General features: G+C 46.3%; 1 protein-coding gene across 2 annotated transcripts in view; it reads right to left on the bottom strand.

Moving 5' to 3' along the window:
- Nucleotides 1-16,344: 16,344 nt before the first annotated feature.
- Nucleotides 16,345-22,136, bottom strand: part of TET3 (tet methylcytosine dioxygenase 3) — a 101,965-nt gene continuing 96,173 nt past the window's right edge. For both annotated transcript variants that reach the window (XM_068982870.1, XM_068982877.1), the window contains exons 10-11: nucleotides 18,681-19,017; nucleotides 16,345-18,131 (exon numbers count right to left, since the gene is read on the bottom strand). In XM_068982870.1, the coding sequence (XP_068838971.1) occupies nucleotides 16,345-18,131; nucleotides 18,681-19,017 (2,124 nt within the window). The remainder of the gene's footprint in view (nucleotides 18,132-18,680; nucleotides 19,018-22,136) is intronic.

The raw sequence follows: 22,136 nt of genomic DNA, 5'->3' as shown, positions 1-22,136 counted from the left end.
AGTTCATGACATTGTACAGGAGACAAGGATCAAGACCATCCCCATGAAAAATAAATGCAAAAAAGCAAAATGGCTGTCTCAGGAGGCCTTACAAATAGCTGTGAAAAGAAGAGAAATGAAAAACAAAGGAGAAAAGGAAAGATATACCCATTTGAAAGCAGAGTTCCAAAGAATAGCAAGGAGAGATAAGAAAGCCTCCTCAGTAATCAGTGGAAAGAAACAGAGGAAAACAAAAGAATGGGAAAGACTAGAGATCTCTTCAAGAAAATTAGAGATACCAAAGGAACATTTCATGCAAAGATGGGCTCAATAAAGGACAGAAATGGTATGGACCTAACAGAAGCAGAAGATATTAAGAAGAGGTGACAAGAATACACAGAGGAACCATACAAAAAAGATCTTCACAACCAAGATAATCACGATGGTGTGATCACTCACCTAGAGCCAGACATCCTGGAATGTGAAGTCAAGTGGGCCTTAGAAAGCATCACTATGAACAAAGCTAGTGGAGGTGATAGAATTGCAGTTGAGCTATTTCAAATCCTAAAAGATGATGCTGTGAAAGTGCTGCACTCAATATGCCAGCAAACCTGGAAAACTCAGCAGTGGCCACAGGACTGGAAAGAGTGTTTTCATTCCAATCCCAAAGAAAGGCAATGCCAAAGAATGTTCAAACTACCGCACAATTGCACTCATCTCACACGCTAGTAAAGTAATGCTTAAAATTCTCCAAGCCAGGCTTCAGCAATACATGAACCGTGAACTTCCAGATGTTCAAGCTGGATTTAGAAAAGGCAGAGGAACCAGAGATCAAATTGCCAACATCTGCTGGATCATCAAAAAAGGAAGAGAGTTCCAGAAAAAACATCTACTTCTGCTTTATTAACTATACCAAAGCCTTTGACTGTGTGGCTCACAATAAACTGTGGAAAATTCTGAAAGAGATGGGAATACCAGACCACCTGACCTGCCTCTTGAGAAATCCGTATGCAGGTCAGGAAGCAACAGTTAGAACTGGACATGAAACAACAGACTGGTTCCAAATAGGAAAAGGAGTACGTCAAGGCTGTATATTGTCACCCTGCTTATTTAACTTCTATGCAGAGTACATCATGAGAAACGCTGGACTGGAAGAAGCACAAGATGGAATCAAGATTGCTGGGAGAAATATCAATAACCTCAGATATTTCATCACAGCACTGTTTATAATAGCCAGTACATGGAAACAACCTAGATGTCCATCAGCAGATGAATGGATAAGAAAGCTGTGGTACATATACACAATGGAGTATTACTCAGCCGTTAAAAAGAATTCATTTGAATCAGTTCTGATGAGATGGATGAAACTGGAGCCGATTATACAGAGTGAAGTAAGCCAGAAAGAAAAACACCAATACAGTATACTAACACATATATATGGAATTTAGAAAGATGGCAATGACGACCCTGTATGCAAGACAGGAAAAAAGACACAGATGTGTATAACGGACTTTTGAACTCAGAGGGAGAGGGAGAGGGTGGGATGATTTTGGAGAATGGCATTCTAACATGTATACTATCATGTAAGAATTGAATCGCCAGTCTATGTCTGACGCAGGATACAGCATGCTTGGGGCTGGTGCATGGGGATGACCCAGAGAGATGTTATGGGGAGGGAGGTGGGAGGGGGGTTCATGTTTGGGAACGCATGTAAGAATTAAAGATTTTACAATTTAAAAAGATTTAAACAAAACAAAACAAAAAATAACCTCAGATATGCAGATGACACCACCCTTATGGCAGAAAGTGAAGAGGAACTAAAAAGCCTCTTGATGAAAGTGAAAGAGTAGAGTGAAAAGTTGGCTTAAAGCTCAACATTCAGAAAACTAAGACCATAGCATCTGGTTCCATCTCTTCATGGGAAATAGGTGGGGAAACAATGTCAGACTTTATTTTTCTGGGCTCCAAAATCACTGCAGATGGTGACTGCAGCCATGAAATTAAAAGACACTTACTCCTTGGAAGGAAAGTTATGACCAACCTAGACAGCATATTTAAAAGCAGAGACATTACTTTGTCAACAAAGGTCCGTCTAGTCAAGGCTATGGTTTTTCCAGTAGTCATGTATGGATGTGAGAGTTGGACTACAAAGAAAGCTGAGCGCCGAGGAATTGATGCTTTTGAACTGTGGTGTTGGAGAAGACTTTTGAGAGTCCTTTGGACTGCAAGGAGATCCAGCCTGTCTATCCTAAAGGAGATCAGTCCTGGGGGTTCATTGGAAGGACTGATGTTGAAGCTGAAACTCCAATACTTTGGTCACTTGATGTGAAGAACTGACTCATTTGAAAAGACCCTGATGTTGGGAAAGATTGAAGTGGGGAGGAGAAGGGGATGACAGGATGAGACAGTTGGATGGCAGCACCAACTCAATGGACATGAGTTTGGGTAAACTCCGGGAGTTGGTGATGGACAGGGAGGTCTGGCGTGCTGCAGTCCACGTGGTTGTAAAGAGTCGGACACGACTGAGCAAATGAACAGAACTGAACTGAATGATATTCTTTAGAATTGCATGGTGGCTCAGTTGGCAAAGAATCTGCCCACAATTTGGGAGACCTGGATTCAATCCCTGGGTTGGGAAGATCCCCTGGAGAAGGAAACCGCAACCCGATCCAGTATTCTGGCCTAGAGAATTCCATGGACTGTGTATTCATGGAGTTGCAAAGAGTTAGACGTGACTGTGCAGTAAAAGTTCATCTTTGGTTTCAGATAACTCGACTTTATTCACTTTCTTGAGTAAAACCTTGTTGATCTTTCTATTCTTATTGATAATTTACTTGGAGTAGTTTTATAATTTTTGTAAATATTTTAAGGATTTTGAAAGGAGTGAGCTCAGGGTGGTATTATTTGCCCTACCATTAGCCTGAAAGCACCTTCATGTGTGAGAAGCCACTTGGCTCGAGCGAGGGGGGCCACTGAGGAGATCGTCAGACAGAGAGTGAGCTGGGGCCAGAGCCTGCAGCGCCTCTGACAGAGTTAGGGTGGTGCACCTTAACCTGAGAGCTATGCCAAGTGGAGAGCTTTGAGGAGTGTTATCGGGAAATAGTATCATCTCTTTTGGTTTAAGGAAGATTATCTGGATGAGGAGGTTGTCTTCAGTGAGGTGAGTGGAAAGATAAAGTGGGGGCTAGAATGCAGACTTTCACGTATTGATACCTGTCGAAAAGCTCTGAAAAGCTCGTCTTCCTGCAGTCATCTTGTCCTATGTCTCTTGTGCTCGTCGACCCTCAGGCTGCCAGCCACGCCTTAAGCTCAGCTTGCGGGTAGATCCCTGCCAGCGAGAACAATATGTATCCGTTGGATACATGTCTCTTAAGGTACAGAAGAAGCAGGGGTATATTTGCACAGGGCACAGGCTTTTGTATCAGACATACCTGGTTTGAGTCTGGATTCTGCCACTTCCTAGCTGATGGTCTTGTGAAAATCATTTAAACTTCCTGAAAGTTCTCATTTTTTAGGCCAGAATGTGAGAGGCCTCTGCCTGGGCCCCTGACTTTAGAAGGCCCTGCTGTGGTCCTCTCCTGGCCGCGGGGAGTCCATGCCAGTGATCAAGGCCCACATGTTGGTCTATGTCAGTGTGCAGCCTGGGCAACTGCGCAGTGCGGACCACTAATAATCTTGGAAAGGGGAGGCCGGATTGAGGACACTAAGGTGAAGCTCAGCCTTGGCAGGTGTCAGGATGTGGCCAACAGAATGACGGGGCCACCAACAGCCAGAGGAGAACATCACAGAGACTTGAGAGGTCAATTTTATTATTATTATTAGCAATTTAAAAAAACATTTGGCTGTGTTGGGTCTTCATTGTGGCACACAGGCTTTCTTTCACGGCCACACACAGGTCAGTTTCCCTGTGGCACTGTGGCATGCGGGATCTTAGTTCCCCTACCAGGGATTGAACCTGCGTCCCCTGCACTGGGAGGTGGACTCTTCACCAGTGGACCAGCAGGGAAATACAAAGAGGTCAGTTTCAGATGTGTTAAGACTTTGGCCCTGCCAAACAGCCATCCAGAGCTTCTAGATACAACTTTGGCATTAGGGTCATAGTTGAGGCCTGGTGGTTGAACAAGGCCTCCGAGGGAAAGCCTAGTCATAGTGAGGCTTGAACCTGTTCTCCTGGGCGGGGCATCTATGTTTAAAGGACATGAGGGGCTGTGAGAAGAGCGCAGGGCTTTAGGCTTCTGGGATAATGGGATGTCACCGGTGGTATTAACACATTCCAGGAGTGGAGGGTTTTGCAAGATCAGTGAAGACAGAATCACGGGCCTGGAAGACAGCTTTTTCTGGAGGGACAAGGACAGAGTGAGTGAGTAGTGTGGATGCCGAAACCAGGAGGTTGTCTATACCTGCAGGGACGTGCTGGTGATAGAAGTGGGGAGCAAAGGGGTGACTTGAAGGCAGAGAAGGATCAGGCTGATGGTCCTGAGAAGGCGGTGAGGGAGGAGCTGCGGAAAGAGGATAGTGGAAGAGGCACGTCCCAGGGGCAGAGCAGAAGATGCAGATCCAGAGGAAACGGCACGGCAGGGTGGGGGCGAGCAGTCCCAAGGAGCAGGAATCAACGCGCGTGAGGGAAAGACAAAATAGAGGATGCCGTTTGAAGGGGAGGGAAGGGGAATTGGGCCTGGGTTTGGGCTTCTTGGAAGGGGAGGAGAGCTAGTATCTGCCAAGGCTTCTGCAGGTGGGAGTTGGGATGGCATTGAAGGATCTAGATTTTGATGGAGCTTTATGTCTTCTATCTGTGGTCCTCTTGTATCTTCTGTGGTGTCCTTGTGTCTCTGACGAGAATGTGCGCTGAGTCCCATGTGTTGAATGTATTTTAGCTGATCCCCCCGCTCACTAAGGGTATTCATTCATTTCTTCTTACAGGATGCTGAGCGCCTATTGTTTTCAGAGTACACTGGGAGACATAAAATGACTAACAGCTCTTTTAGGTTAAGAAGTCTATAAGAGCATCAGTAGAACTGGTGATAAGGTTGTGAAAAAAGATTACGATTGTTTTAGTTCAGTTGCCAAGTCTAGTCTAACTCTTTGCAGCCCCATGGACTCTAGCATGCCAAGCTCCTCTGCTCTCCACTATCTCCCAGAGTTTGCTCAAATTCATGTCCACTGAGTCAGTGATGCTATCTAACCATCTCATTCTCTGCCACCTCCTTCTCCTTTAGCCTTCAATCTTTCCCAGCATGAGGGTCTTCTCCAATGAGTTGGCTCTTCCCACCAGGTGGCCTAAGTATTGGAGTTTTAGCTTCAGCAACAGTCCTTCCAATGAATATTCAGGGTTGATTTCCTTTAGGATTGACTGGTTTGGTCTCCTTGCTGTCTAATGGACTCTCAAGAGTCTTCTCCAGAACCACACTTTCTTCAGTACTCAACCTTCTTTATGGTCCAACTCTCACATTTGTACATGACTACTGGAAATTCCATGGACCATCCCCATGGAAAAGAAATGCAAAAAAGCAAAATGGCTGTCTGGGGAGGCCTTACAAATAGCTGTGAAAAGAAGAGAAGCAAAAAGCCAAGGAGAAAAGGAAAGATATAAGCATCTGAATGCAGAGTTCCAAAGAATTGCAAGAAGAGATAAGAAAGTCTTCTTCAGCCATCAATGCAAAGAAATAGAGGAAAACAACAGAATGGGAAAGACTAGAGATCTCTTCAAGAAAATTAGAGATACCAAGGGAACATTTCATGCAAAGATGGGCTCGATAAAGGACAGAAATGGTATGGACCTAACAGAAGCAGAAGATATTAAGAAGAGGTGACAAGAATACACAGGAGAACCATACAAAAAAGATCTTCATGACCCAGATAATCACGATGGTGTGATCACTCATCTAGAGCCAGACATCCTGGAATGTGAAGTCAAGTGGGCCTTAGAAAGCATCACTATGAACAAAGCTAGTGGAAATGATGGAATTCCAGTTGAGCTATTTCAAATCCTAAAAGATGATGCTGTGAAAGTGCTGCACTCAATATGCCAGCAAACCTGGAAAACTCAGCAGTGGCCACAGGACTGGAAAAGGTCAGTTTTCATTCCAATCCCAAAGAAAGGCAATGCCAAACAATGCTCAAAATACCGCACAATTGCACTCATCTCACATGCTAGTAATGCTCAAAATTCTCCAAGCCAGGCTTCAGCAATATATGAACTGTGAACTTCCTGATGTTCAAGCTGGATTTAGAAAAGGCAGAGGAACCAGAGATCAAATTGCCAACATCCACTGGATCATGGAAAAAGCAAGAGAGTTCCAGAAAAAACATCTATTTCTGCTTTACTGACTATGCCAAAGCCTTTGACTGTGTGGATCACAATAAACTGTGGAAAATTCTGAAAGAGATGGGAATACCAGACCACCTGACCTGCCTCTTGAGAAATCTGTATGCAGGTCAGGAAGCAACAGTTAGAACTGGACATGGAACAACAGACTGGTTCCAAAGAGGAAAAGGAGTACATCAAGGCTGTATATTGTCACCCTGCTTATTCAACTTCTATGCAGAGTACATCATGAGAAAAGCTGGACTGGAAGAAGCACAAGCTGGAATCAACACTGCCGGGAGAAATATCAATAACCTCAGATATGCAGATGACACCACCCTTATGGCAGAAAGTGAAGAGGAACTCAAAAGCCTCTTGGTGAAAGTGAAAGAGGAGAGTGAAAAAGTTGGCTTAAAGCTCAACATTCAGAAAACGAAGATCATGGCATCTGGTCCCATCACTCCATGGGAAATAGATGGGGAAACAGTGGAAACAGTGTCAGACTTTATTTTGGGGGGCTCCAAAATCACTGCAGATGGTGACTGCAGCCATGAAATTAAAAGACGCTTACTCCTTGGAAGAAAACTTATGACCAACCTAGATAGCATATTCAAAAGCAGAGACATTACTTTGCCGACTAAGGTCCGTCTAGTCAAGGCTATGGTTTTTCCAGTAGTCATGTATGGATGTGAGAGTTGGACTGTGAAGAAGGCTGAGCGCTGAAGAATTGATGCTTTTGAACTGTGGTGTTGGAGAAGACTCTTGAGAGTCCCTTGGACTGCAAGGAGATCCAACCAGTCCATTCTGAAGGAGATCAGCCCTAGGATTTCTTTGGAAGGACTGATGCTAAAGCTGAAACTCCAGTACTTTGGCCACCTCATGCGAAGAGTTGACTCATTGGAAAAGACTTTGATGCTGGGAGGGATTGGGGGCAGGAGGAGAAGGGGACGACAGAGGATGAGATGGCTGGATGGCATCACGGACTCGATGGACGTGAATCTGAGTGAACTCCAGGAGTTGGTGATGGACAGGGAGGCCTGGGGTGCTGCGATTCATGGGGTCGCAAAGAGTCGGACACGACTGAGCGACTGAACTGAACTGAACTGGAAATTCCATAGCTTTGACTATACAGACCTTTGTCAGCCAAGTAATGTCTCTGCTTTTTAACATCCTGTCTAGGTTCATCATAGCTTTTCTTCCAAGGAGCAAGCATCTTAATTTCAGCTGCAATCACTGTCTACAGTGATTTTGGAGCCCAAGAAAATAAAGTCTATCACTGTTTCCATTGTTTTCCCATCTATTTGCCATGAAGTGATGGGACCAGATGCTAAGATCTTGGTTTTTTGAATGCTGAGTTTCAAGCCAGTTTTTTCATTCTCTTTCACCCTCATCAAGAGGCTATTTATTTGCTTCTCACCTTCTGCCATTGTAGTGGTATTATCTGCACATCTGAGGCTGTTTATATTTCTCCCAGCAATATTGATTCAAACTTGTGATTCATCCAGCCCAGCATTTCGCATGATGTACTCTGCCCATAAGTAAGCAGAGTGACAATATACAGCCTTGATGTACTCCTTTCCAAGTTTGGAACCAGTCCATTGTTCCATGTCCAGTTCTAACTGTTCCTTCTTACCTGCATACAGGTTTCTCAGGAAACAAGTAAGATGGTCTGGTATTTCCATCTCTTTTAAGAATTTTCCACAGTTTGTTGTGATCCACCCAGTCAAAGGCTTTAGCTTAGTCAATGAAACAGATGTTTTTCTGGCACTTCCTTGCTTTCTTCATAATCCAACAAATGTTAGTAATTTGATCTCTGGTTCCTCTGACATTTCTAAACTCAGTTTGTACATCTGGAAGTTCTGGGTTCAACCACTGCTGAAGCCTAGCTTGAAAGATTCTGAGCATAACCTTGCTAGCATGTGAAATGAAATAAATTTTATGGTAGTTTGAACATTCTTTGACATAACTCTTCCTTGGGATTGGAATGAATACTAACCTTTTCTAGTCCTGTGGCCACTGCTGAGTTTTCCAAATTTGCTGACATATTGAGTGTAGCACTTTCAAAGCATCATCTTTTACGATTTTAAATAGCTCAGCTGGAATTCCATCACCTCCACTAGCTTTGTTCGTAGTAATGCTTCCTCAGGCCCACTTGATTTCACATTCCAGGATGTCTGGCTGTAGGTGAGTCACCACGCCATGGTGAATATCCGAGTCATTAAGCCCTTTCCTGTATAGTTCTGTGTATTCCTGCCATCTCTTCTTAATCTCTTCTGTTTGTTAGGTCCGACCATTTCTGTCCTTTATAATGCCCATCCTCACATGAAATGTTCCCTTAATACCTCTAATTTTTTTAATGAGATCTCTAGTTTTTCCTATTCTATTGTTTTCCTCTATTTCTTTGCACTGTTCATCAGGGAAGGCCTTATCTCTCCTTGTTATCCTCTGGAACTCTGCATTCTCTTGGATATTTCTTTTCCTTTCTCCCTGGCTTTTCACTTCTCTTCTTGCCTCAGCTGTTCATAGTCTCCTGAGACAACCACTTAGTTTTTTTGCATTTCTTTTTCTTGGAGATGGTTTTGGTCACCATCTCCTGTACAAGAACTATGAACTCCATCTAATCCCTGGAATATATCTATCACTTTCACTGCATAATCATAAGAGGTTTGATTTAGGTCATACCTGAATGGCCTAGTGATTTTGCTTACTTTCTTCACTTTATGCCTAAATTTTGCAACAAGGAGCTCATGATCTGAGCCACACTTAGCTCCAAGCCTCGTTTTTACTCACTCTATAGAGCTTCTCCATCTTTGGCTGCAAAGAACATAATCCAATTTCGGTATGACCATCTGGTGATGTCCATGTGTGGAGCTTTCTCTTGGGTTGTTGGAAAAGAGTGTTTGCTATGACCAGCACACTTTCTTGACAAAACTCTGTTAACCTTTGCCCTTCTTCATTTTGTACTCCAAGACCAAACTTACCTGTTGTTTCAGGTATCTCTTGACCTCTTACTTTTGCATTCCTATCCCCTATAATGAAAAGGACATCTTTTTTTTGGTGTTAATTCTAGAAGGTCTTGTAGGTTTTCACAGAACCAGTCAACCTCAGCTTCTTCGGCATCAGTGGTTGGGGCATAGACCTGGATTTCTGTGATGTTGAATGATTTGCCTTGGAAACGAACCAAGATCATTCTGTCATTTTTGAGACTGCACCCAAGTACTGCATTTTGGAGCCTCTTTTTGACTGTGAGGGCTATTCCATTTCTTCTACGGGATTTTCCTACAGTAGTAGGTATAGTGGTCATCTGAATTAAATTCTCCCATTCTCAACCATTTTAGTTCACTGATTCCCTAAGATGTTGATGTTCACTCTTGCCATCTCCTGCTTGACCACAGCCAGTTTACCTTGATTCATGGACCTAACATTCCAGGTTGTTCTGCAGTATTGTTCTTTACAACACTGGACTTTACTTTCACCACCAGATACACCCACTACAGAGTGCCGTTCCTGCTTTGGCCCAGCCACATCATTCTTTCTGGAGCTATTAGCAACTGCCCTCTGCTCTTCCCCAGTAGGATACTGAACACCTACCGACGGGGGCTCATCTTCTGGTGTCATATCTTTTTGCCTTTTCATACTGTACATGGGGTTCTCCAGGCAAGAATACTGGAGTGGGTTGCCATTTCCTTCTCCAGTGGAACCACGTTTGTCAGAACTCTTCACTGTGACCTGTCTTGGGTGGCCCTGCATGTCATGCTTCACAGCTTCACTTAGTTACACAAATCTCTTTACTACAAGGCTATGATCCATGAAGAGGACAGTATTATTGTTTTATTCCATTTTAAAAGTTATACACATATATGGTTATATTTAAGTACTCTGAAAATGTTTGTGATCAATAATATGTGATTCTCTTGCAGTGGGATTTCAAGCTGTGGCTTTTCCAGTGGTTACGTATGGATCTGGGAGTTGGACCACAGTGGGATTATAGGGAACCTTAAATACCACAATCTGGGCCCAGTTCAAGGTGGGAAAGAAGAAGCCACACAGAATTTGAGTGCAAAAAATAAATATAAAATTTATTAAAACACCCACAATATTTTAAAGATACCAGGAGTAATACAGTTCACAAACCCAGTTGTTTGTGTAAATTATAATAAAATACAAATCAAAAAAGGATACATACTTGCAATTTCTAGGCACCCTAAATTAAATCTGCTGAAACACTGGGGGAGAAGGGAGGGCAAGGAGGGTAGCTCAGGAGGCAAACCAATAAAGTGGGAGGAAAAAATATTAACAAAAAAGTAAAAATTATACAAAATAAAATTATCAGCATAAATTTACTGTACTAAGAATATCTACAGTTTAATAATACACATCCTATTGCCTTGAGACATTGCAAAAATCTACCATTCATCCATCAACCCCAGATAAACTTCATTTCAAGTAGCCACAGTTACAAAGTCAAGACGGAATATTCAAGTATGGTTGTTAAGTTCACCTCCATTGGAAGCCAAGTAACCAAACAGGAATTCAAAGAGAGAAGAAATAAAACACATCAAAAAGCTACAGGGGTTCTAGATTAAGCCTAATGCATTAATATGCCACAATATGACCTGCCCTTGTTTCTTTAATGAGAACAGATGAAAAAGAAATTACATCACTCCTGTTTTTCTCCTCCTTTTTTCCCCTCAAAAGAAAAGAATAAAAGTACTGGAACCAAGAAAATTTGGATATTCAATGAGCCAAATAGAATTTTTAAAATCCTCATGTGATAATGATGAGTTATCCCTGAATGACAGGTAGTCAAAATGAGAAAAGAGAGCGAACAACACCACTACAAAAAGCATCCCTGATATCAGAAGAGGAGCAAATGAGGAAGTAGGCCAATTCTCACCGATTCTTAGGCAAAAAGCGACTGTAGACCTTGCATTTCTGTGCTGCAATCTCTGCTCAGGGAAGAAGCCTATTGCTTGTCTCTTGTTGGCAGCTCTGCTGAAGGAAGGGCTGGGAGTGCCAAGACGGGGCCTCGCACATGGAAAACTCTCCTTGTGCGTGTGAGTGCGTGTGGGACTGTATAACCTATGCTGGGGGTATGAAACTCGAAAAATATGCAGGTTGGTCCAGGGTATGTTGAAGTTGGCCATGTACTACAGCAGATGCAGCTGGTTAATAAAAATAGGTTGTGAGGGAGTCATTTCAAATGACAGCAACAATGACTGAAAAAGCTCAATGAGATGGGCATAGGAAATTCACATTTTATTCAAAAGCAAAACGTAAAAGGAAACAAAATAAAAGTCAACCACAGTCCTTCCTCTAAGCATTCTGCCATTTTAACTGAAGAATGAAAAATAAAATGACCCCAGATTCTTCAAGGTCAAGTAGGTCATCAAATGGACAACCTGTATATATCAGACCCTCCTGGAATCTACTTTACCAAAGTTGTCATGATGTCCTGTTTTTGAGGTATTTAAAAAAAAATTATTGTGACAGTGGATGACACAAAATGGAGCTTCCTGTTGAATTTTTAAAATATCAACTTTTGTGGACCCAAGAAGAAATTTAGAATAGCACCAACTAAAAACAGCCTCAGTGGCACCGAGTGAGCAAAGCTCCTTCCTTTAGTTTGAACACGAGGGGATACCAATGAGAGGCAGAAGCAATGCTGGGGCAAAGGCTGTGAGGAGCAAGGGAATGAGCCCCCTGCCCACCACGGTCCTGGCCAGTGCTGGGGAGGAAGGAGGCCCATCCGGCCCACCCTGGCCTGCAGAGCACCTTTGGAACTCTCAGAGACATCTAGTCAGCACCCTGGACAGCGGAAGAAACCCGTGTCGGCTATGAGAATGCCTGCCATGTTAGAAGACGCAGGAGCACCCGACTCCTCTTCCTCCAAAGAACCCCCCAAGACCCCTTCACGTTTCCTTTCTTGATAGACCCAAGAGGACACATGTGAAATCCGCGTGCCCGTCACCTCCAAGCCAGGCAGGCCCACTCCCCACCCCAGTAAGAGGGCTGGCTGCCTTCAAGACTTGCCTTTCTGTCTGGCCAGCAAGGGAAGAATAAAACAAAACAGAAAAACTGCTCAGAGCAGGTTCTAGCACGTAAACAGAAGTCTAAGGAGACAGCACCAAAAGGGGGGCGGGGGAAGAAGCCAAGAGAGACTGGAGCCCACCTTGTTTTTGGTTGGTTGTGGTTTCAGAACCTTGATAGCACCTCAGCAGGACAGGATCAGGGACAATCACATTAAAACACCATAGCACCATTTTATTTAGACTATTTCAATTCATAAAAATGCTTCCTAGTCCATAAAACACACTTCAGTAACAAAAGGAGAGAGATTGGTTGAGGCACGTCGGGGCTATCATTTTAATTTTCCGCAGCACTGCCCTGGTGTGAGATCTGGCGGTGGTCAACTTCATGAAGCCTGGCTGGGTTCTCTTAATGGAATCAGGTTACCATCTACTCACTGTCACCCGTCCTCACATACCCAGTGCTGTCGGGTACAAAGCAATTAAGATCTGCTCCTTCTTTCCTTGCTTCAGCACTTTTAAAGTCCCTTGCTCTGCAAACTACTGTTTCCAAAAGAGGCTGGTGAAAGGACCAAGAGGGGCGGGTATGATCTCTTTCCATGCGCACCTGTCATCTTAGTGAGACGGCAAAGCAGTACCCATGAAGCCAGAGTGTGGGAAACCTAGGCCCTGCCAGAAAACACACCAAACAACAACAAAAACAAGAAACCTCAAAAGCCATGAAACACTTCAGTCAAGATTTCTGATGGTTAGATAACGGTTTCTTGAGCTAGCACCAGTTATTTTGCGAGAACCTGCCGCAAAGCGATTTTTTAATTTTAAAAACTTCTTAGCACAACACTTTGCAAGTACTTTCCTTGCACGCGAAAAAGGCAGGGAAAACAAAAGAAGAACCAACTGTCTGCACTGCATGTGGATGGCATCTGTGGACAGGGCACACTGGGGGAGATGACTCTAGGACTCCATCATTTCTGTTGCTGTACTATTATTCCTAAAACTTGGTCATGCTGTTAGGTTCTTTAGTTGCAATGGCTTTATTTTTCTTCTCATGATAAAAATGTCTGTTAATCATCTTTCAGACTTAAAAAATGATAGTGCCAGTAAAAAATAAAAATTCGATTTTTCTCTTTAAGAAACCTTCAGCAGCAAGGGGGAGGGGATAAAGAGCTGTGCATAGTTACTTTTTAAACATACGTCTAAAGCATGCTAATTTAATGACTGAGATTTGAGGTAGGTTATACATGTAGTGTGTAAAAATCAGCATGGGCTTGAGCATGGCAACAGCACCACCTAATCTCTGAAACACCATTCTGGAGGGCATGGGGACGTCCAATGGAGACTGCCTCTTGACTCACTTCTCAGCAGCCTATTTGCTAATCTAGAATTTATGAACCAAAGGCTGTTTGGGCTGGGGTGGGGACAGACATCACATGCTTTTAGATTGTATTGGTTTCTCCTTTCATCTAATGGCTTTGCTACCAAAGGGTGATGAGGGGAAGAGTCTACTGAGCACACATCAAGGAGATTCATACATGCCAAGTATCAGAATCACCTGGGTTACACTCGGGACCTTCCAAACCAACAGCCAACCTGGGGCTTTCCCGGGTCATACAGACGGTCACATTCTCCAAATGTTTTGTAAAATATTGTATTTCTTGTTTAAGATAATTTAAAATGAAGTTTTCAAGGCACCCCCGCATCTACCTAAGCACGGAGTCAAATGAGACCTGCATAAGAGTACTGATGCGTTAAGCAAAATAGCATTTAAAGGACCCAACTTTTCCTCAAAACTAGAAAATCAGCATGCTCATTAAAGACTCTGCTTCCTTTAGCTTGTCAAACTGAAGGTCAGAGGTTTTCCTATAAATCTGAGTTCTGAATAATTCGAAATCCTGATAAGCTCTTGGGTATTTATTTCAAAAGCAATAAATTTCATTTTTGTCCTGTAAAATAAATGCAACTTTACAGAATATGATAAAAGTGAAGGCTAGACAAAGCACGTTAAATATTCAGCTACTATTTACAATTTCTCCCACAATTACATGTTAAAACATACTTTTTTCAAGTTGCTGTTTAAATCTAGGCAAAAGTGCTTAAAAATTTTTTTTCACTATTTACAATTAAAACCAGACCACATAAATGCTTAGGATATCTCACAGCGACTCTCCGCCAGTGCTTCTGGAACAGTTACAGTAAACACCCAGCGGGTCAATTCTCAGCTCTTACACAAGGCACCTGGAAGCTCAGGAACTTGCCTTTAGCATCGTCATCTGATTGTTAAACTCATTTTATGAAGACCCACATCTGAATAAAACTGCTCAATAAATATCTGATGTTTATCTCAGGGTTTGGCTGTCAATCACTGTGTGGCCATATTCCCCTCTGTGTCCTTATGAAGCCTCTCACGCACCACATACATCCACATGGGTAGCTGGACATCATTTCTGCTAATACCACAGGAAGAACAAACACTCCAAGAAGTCTGACTTGCTGTCGACGGATGTTGCTTCCTACCTGTCAGGCCCAACCTCTCTTAACAAATGTCAAAAAAATTAAGCACCACATTCTCATTTCAAAGAACTGAACGAATGCACCAGAATTTTAGAATGGGCATGTTCAAGTGGGTGGAGAGGGGAGGAAGGAAAGGAGAAAATGACCAAATAGAGAAATGGCACCAAATAGGGAGGAAAATCATAGCTACCTGCTGAAAATGTTTGACTCTTGCATTTAAAACTTGTTAAGGGTAGGCCCACTCCTCAAATGATAGCATGGAGGGGGTGGGCTCAGGTGTGAGGCATGCACCATTGTCCAATGTGAAATCCAGGGATAAGGAGATGCGTTCCTGCTGTCACACTGCTGTGCAGAGTTCCCGCGGGTGCGGCCTGCCCGACCAAGGAAGTCCCAGCACAGCACTACAGCACCAGGCTCTGCCGGCTTTTCACAGCTTGGGTTCGACTTCTTGTTCTTAAAGATACAGTAGCCCTTTTCAGTATCAGCATCGACTTTGGAGGCATTTTTTTGTTTGTTTTAAAACCTGCCACTAAGACAAATTCCTTCAGCCAGTATTCATTGGCTAGTCAGCTTGGTGGAAAAAGGCTCCTGAGAACCTCTCGATTCCAGCTCCGTCCCGAGGTGCTGCCGAGGGGACCACGGTACCACGTGACTTGATAGCTAACGGACAGAGAGGATTCAGTGTGGAGACTAGCAAGCTTGAAGCTATCTACTTCCAACCTGGTTTCGGGGGAAATCTATGCCAGCATCTCAGGTGCCTGGCCTGGGGTGCGCCTGCCCCCCATACCCGACTCCAAGCCGGTGACTGGAAAAGGGACCCCAGGTGTTCCTCTACAGATTCTCCCATCCTACTGAAGAGGATGGAAGCTGTCCTGAGGGCTCCCTCCCCGAAGGGAAGGGTGTCTGTCAGGGGCACGCAGTGGGTGGCTACAGCCTGCACTTGGCTCATGAGGGGCCGATGGCTGAGAGAACCTCGTCATCTCCCAAGAGGGCCAGGCTCACCAGGCCCAGCACAACTGGGCAGGAATGAGTGCTTCTGGCCTTTCCTGCCGATCGTTTACCATTACAATTGTCACTTAAAAAAAATCCAATAAATACACATTTTAAATGGAATTTAAAACTACTCCTTTGTGAAAGGACACTATAAACTTTCTTTCCATTATTGTGATATACAAGGATAGAGTTTTAAAAACAAGAGAAAATAAAAGCCCCCCAAACAAGGGAGGAAAAAAAAAAACCAATGTGGAGATATAAATATTAAGATCACGAAAAAAATCACCCGACAGCCGTAGTTTCTTCTTCAAAGTGCTGGGGAAGTTGGGGGGGGTGGGTAAGGGTGGGGCGGGTCAGTTCTGAGGTTTGGACCATAAATACATATATATGCGTATCTATATATGTATATATAGATAAAAAGACTTCTGCACCCCCAACCCGCCCCCAGGCGTGAGGGCGAAAGCACCACAGAGGCAGCTCGGGCCGGGCCCGACGCTGAGGTACGCTGGCTCCCTGGCTCCCTGGCACCTAGATCCAGCGGCTGTAGGGGCCGGTGACCTTCGTGTGGGCGTAGGAGGACACAGTGACCGCTGAGTCCGTGGGCACGGCCAGCGCCTGCCGGGTGGGGACCATCCCCTTCTTCTCCTTATGCTGGGACTCAGGGACCACGGCGCCCCCCCACTTGCGCTTCTTCCCGTAGAGCTTGGCCTCCTGATGGCCCAGGCCCAGCCGGGCGGCCTCCTCCTGTCGTGCCCGCGCCCTCTCCGCCAGCTGCTTCATCTTGGCCTCCCAGAGCGCCAGCCCGTGGTTGGGCTGGTTGAGGTTCTTGTGCTGGTAGAAGACCAGCGAGATGCGGGTGGGGTGGCAGCGGTTGGGCTTCTTGAGGGGCGTGGTGGCGTGCAGCTCCCGCCGGGCACACTCGATGAGGATGGAGCCGTGGGCGGGGGCCACGGCCACGCCGCCGATGTTCTCGTCCAGGAAGTTGTGCTCGCTGTCCGACCACAGCTCCTCCTCCTCCTCCGCCCCACCGGCGCCCTTCTCCTCCTTCACCAGCCCCTTGTTCGGGGACCCCTCTGCCGTCCCCTCCTCCAGGCTGAAGGGATCCCACAGCTTCTCCTCGGACTTCAGGGCCCCAAACAGCTTCTCACTGGGGCCCAGGGGCATGCCGAAGGACTGCCAGGCTTTGTCCAGCTGGCTTGCCCCCGGGGTTGGAATCCGCCCCTCCTCCCCTTTCAAGGGGCTCCACAGCTTGTCTTGGAATCCAGGACCACTTTTCAGGGCGGAGCTGAAATCCCCTGCCCCTACCCCCCACGGCTTCTCAGTCAGGCCGGGCCCAGCCAAGGCCGAGGCATTGCTTCCAAACTTGCAGGGGCTCCACGGCTTGCCTCGCAGCCGTCCTCCAGGCTGGGGGGCTGGCTGCTGTCCCTCGCCAGGAAACAACCCCCACTGATGCTGGCCATCAGGGAAGTGGGAAGGGGTCAGGCAGGCACCCCCAAAAGAACCGAGCTTATCAGGGATAACAGCAGAGCTCTCCACAGGAGGGAACACGCCCCAGCTGCCACCCACGCCGTTAGTCCTCTTGGGGGACATGCCTGGGCCTCCTGAGTACTGTCCCCATAGATGACTGGGACCCCCGTTCTGAGATGCCTCAGGCAAAGGTGTTTTGCCCATCTTGCCAGGCTCTCTGGATACAGATTCAGTGTGGAGCAGAGGGTCTACTGGCTCTTGCTTGATGGATCTGTTGTAGCAATTGGAGCTCTGTGCAAAGGGAGATGGGTCCCTGGACACTGGGTGGATCTGGGGGGCCTTCGGAAGCAGATACTCCTTGGGGCCTGGATAAGCAGGCTGCTGGTGGTGAGAAGCGGGGTGGTGGGTGTCTGTGGGAACAGCCTGACCGGGCAGCTCGGCAAACTCAGCACCACCGTAGGCCGGGCTCAGGCTGTTGTGCAGAGCGTGGAGGTCTGGCTTCTTCTCAAAACTGCTGCTGCTGCCACTGTGCCCCCAGGCACCAGCACCCAGGAACTGAGAGGGGAAGACCGGGTTACTGGATGGGAAGCCGTAGTAGCTGAACGCCGGAAGCGCATACTTGGAGTGGAAGCCGTTGACGGCAGCCAGACCGGGCTGTGCATAGTGGGAGTGGCAGGAGTACACGCTGTTCACACTGTACGGGTCGGAGGGCCGGCAGCTGCCCAGCACCGAGTAGCTCTCCACCACCGTGTTGCCGCTGTACTTGAAGGAGCTGAAGGGGCTCTGCGGCTCCACCTTGAGGGAGGGTTTCAGGCTTTGCTGGGACAATCCACCCTTCAGAGAAAGGCCTGAGGAAGACAGGAGGTGAGACAGAGAAGGAGCACAGAGAACCACCGCCACAGAAGCTTCCTCTTCTCCTGAGAGATTTCCTCAGCCAGGCAGGCAAGACGTGTGAGGCTGGGCTTGCTCCTGGCACCGCTCAGATTGGCCTGGCCCCGAGGAAGCCCTGGGAGAGCGGCTGGCAGAGCTCTCGGCCCCCCAGCCCAAGCAGACGCCCACCTGTCCTCACTGAAGCGCCCCTGTGCCAGCTGCTGCAGAGATCAGGGCTGCCCCACACCGAAGGCCCTGCTGCCCCGCTGCGAGGGGAGAGGGCGGGCTGGGGGACACTCAGCTGCCCTCTGGGAAGATGGGGGACCTCCGTGCACTTGTCTCCCAGGTGCCTCCCATCGGGTCTGGGGTCCTCTGTTGCTGACCGACAAAACTGATGGTTCAGATGGCTGAGAGATTCCAGTACTTTTCTGTCTGGAATTCTATCTCAAGGCAGGAAGAGGGGTGGTAAGGGGCCCCTGACCCGACGGCGCTGTGCCACCCCTGCTGGGCACCCTCTCCCCACACACCTGGGTCAGTGGTGATGCCAGCCAGCTCCAGGGCCTCCTGCTTGATCTTCTCAGGAGTGCTCAGCTTCTCCTTCTGAACCTTCTTCTTCTCGGCTGCCGCCTTCCTGGCTTCAAGCTGCCGCTGGCGGCAGGACTTGGCAGGCTCGGGCAGGCGCCGGACCTCACGGGGGAAGGCGGTGAGCACCTGGATGGCCCCACTGCCCACCTTGGCGTTCTGGTTCTCCTCACTGCCGAACTCGTCTGTGCTGGCCATCTTGTACAGGGGGAGCACGTGCAGCTGCTCGTCCTCAGGGATCTTGCCCACGCAGCGATTGTCTTCCTTGGTCAGAGTGCAGACCTGCCTCAAGCAGAGAGAAGGGCTTGGGGGAGCCCGACACTGAGAGGGAGGGGCTGAGCAGCCCACATACAAGGCTGTCCCCTTCCCCAGACAGTCCCAACCCCAGCTATCCATTATCACTTTTCAGAGTATCTAAAAAGCACACTTGTCTTGGTTTATACAGTAACAGTATCACCAACATTTAGAGTTTGCTTGACAGTTTTCAACGCACATCCATTCACTTTGCCTAACAAGGCTGAGAGGGGATGAGATGACTGGCTCTGGGTCAAACAGCCAGAAAGGGACCAGGTCAGGACAGGGAGACGTGCTCTGCCCTCCACTGTCATCACTGCCAGGACACGTTATTACCCAGACCTTGGACCTTCAACCACTGTCCTTCTTGCCCTCAACACTCATCTCCTTTTCTTCTTAAAATTGAAAATTGTACGTGCTGGTGGTAGAAAATTTACAGCAACACAAAGGACATGAAAATTAGCTCCATAATCCCACCCACTAGAAATAACCTATACATATACTTGGTCATAGACGTGTTCACTGTTTAATAATTAAATAGGATCATTTATGCTATGTACGTGCTGTGTGCTTAGTCACCCAGTTGTGTCTGACTTTTTGCAACCCCATGGAATGTAGCCCACAAGGCTCCTCTGTCCACGGGATTCTCCAGGCAAGAATACTAGAGTGGGTTACCATGCCCTCCTCCAGGGGATCTTCCCAACCCAGGGATCGAATCCAGGTCTCCCGCATTGCAGGCGGATTCTTTACTGACTGAGCCCCCAGGGAAGCCCATATTATGCACAGTTTTAGAATAACCTTTTCTTACACAGTATATCTTCTTACATGTTAGATATTCTTTCCCAATACGATTTAAGAGCCACACTATATTATTCCATTATATCAATGTGTTAATCTCTTTAACTAATTCCTCACGACTATTTAAACCTGTTTCTCATTTTTTCCTATCATAAGTAATACTTCTATTCTTTCACTGAATTTTCTAAGATACTTAATTCCCTGGGATCAACACTATGAAGAACTGCCACATACTACCAAACTGGGCTCCAAAACGATTTAGCATCAATGCTTCGCTCACACTGGCAGAATTTTCAAATTTCCTACACTTTTGTTGACATTTTTGCCATTCATTTAAAACTTTTCACTTGTTATCAAAATGTATCTCGCCACTGGAATATGCTTCTCTGATTACTAAGGCGGTCTGATTTTTTTCTGTTTACTCTTTTTACTCTTGTATTGACTATATTTTATTTTCTGAATTTTTGATGTTCTAACATTTGGGGCCTTGATCTTGAAGGGACTGACCCTCCCTAAGACTGCACACTCAGTTGCTTTAGTTGTGACCGACTCTTTGCGACCCTATGGATGTAGCCCGCCTGTCCATTGGATTCTCCAGGAAAAAATCCTGGAGTGGGTTGCCATGCTCTCCTCCAGGGGATCTTCCCAACTCAGGGACTGACCTGTATCTCTTACGTCTCCTGCATTGGCAGGTGGGTTCTTTACCTCTAGTGACACCTGGGAAGCCTAGCTAATTCCTATAGGCAGCAAATGACCCGCTGCCAATGCAACTTTGATACATAAACCAATCTATCCCACCCCAACCATCTCCTTTATCAAACTCACACACACCAAATACTCTCCCTGTCTTAAATCACCCCATAGAGACCACCTCTAAAGCCCAGAGCCTAAAGAAATTATTCAAACCATCCACTCTAAACTTACTCAGCTTATTTATCCTGCTTTGCTCATTCCACTTTATGAAATCCCCAATAAAGCTGTGGGCCATTCTCTCCCCTCTCTGCCTCCTGACCAACCCTACTGCTGCCCAGTAAGCTGCCAAATTAGCACGCCAAAGGCTGTAAGTGTCCTTTTCCTGGGGCCACTGCACAAAGCTGTATTGAGGACACCCTCCCTGTGGTTTATGGAAAGGAGTCTGAAAGTACTGTCCATCCACAGGGGACTGGCTAGTAAACGGTGACAGGGCCACACACAGAGCCTTAGAACATGCTGAAGTAAACTGATATCCACCAGCCCAGAAAGCTATCCACCGCATGCTCCTGAGTTCAGGGAAGCACGGCCATGGAACAGCACATCCACCTGTGTAAAACGTATACAGCTGTGCACACACACACATATCCAGGTATCTGAATGGATGGCCATCACACTGCTAACACAGGTTATCTATCAGACGCCAGGCAATTTTTACTTCATACTTTCTCATATTATTAAATTCTTTTAATAATAATTGTTCAGGTAGGAAAAAAACCCATCATTCATTTTGGAAAAAACTTATTTTTCACTTCATTCTGGAAGAGATGGGATCCAAATAACCTGACTGTGCTCTTATCTCCCAGTGGTCTGTCCTTCCCTGCTCCTTTCCTAACCCTGAAGGGCCCCCTCCTTCTCTGTATTTCAGCTACAAAATCCTCACGGTGCAGTGTAGACAGAAGCCTGCCTCATCTTGCTTTTTGGTCTTGAACGTGGGAAAGGGGGACAAGATGGGGAAGTGAAATCCCACGGTTGGGCCGTTCATCCCATGGGGGCAGAAGCTACACTGATCCTAGGAGTTCCTCTTTAGTTGAACATGCCAGTGCCCTTGTCTCTTCCACAGCCCCCTGGGGGCCCTGTCTCCCAGAGCCTAGGTAAAAAGCAGAGAAGAGAGCCACATCACTCCTTGCAGGGTGCCCCCACCCAAGCCCAAACCTCCTCCCTTCTCCATCTTGTACTCTCTCTTCTGGGACCTGCATCCAGGCTCATGGCCCTAATTATGCGCTGAGTGCTCTCTAGTCTCACCTCCATTTCTCTAGACCCTTCTTTTTCCCAGCCTACTCTACATCTCCGCCTGGACATCTAGAAGGCGTCTCAAAACAGAATTTTCTTCATGTTTAAAAGAACTTTCTAGTTTTATATTGGAGTACAGCCAATTAACTATGTTGTGATAGTTTCAGGTGGACAGCAAAGGGACTCAGCCATACACATACACGTATCCAGTCTCCCCCAAGCTCCCTTCCCACCCAGGCTGCCATAACATTGAGTAAAGTTTCCTCTCCTATATGGTAGGTCCCTGTTGGTTACCCATTTTAAATACAGCAGTGTGTACCTGTCCA

Source organism: Capricornis sumatraensis, chromosome 1, assembly GCF_032405125.1.
Source record: "Capricornis sumatraensis isolate serow.1 chromosome 1, serow.2, whole genome shotgun sequence".
NCBI lineage: Eukaryota > Metazoa > Chordata > Mammalia > Artiodactyla > Bovidae > Capricornis > Capricornis sumatraensis.
This window is presented reverse-complemented; position numbering and strand designations above follow the sequence as displayed.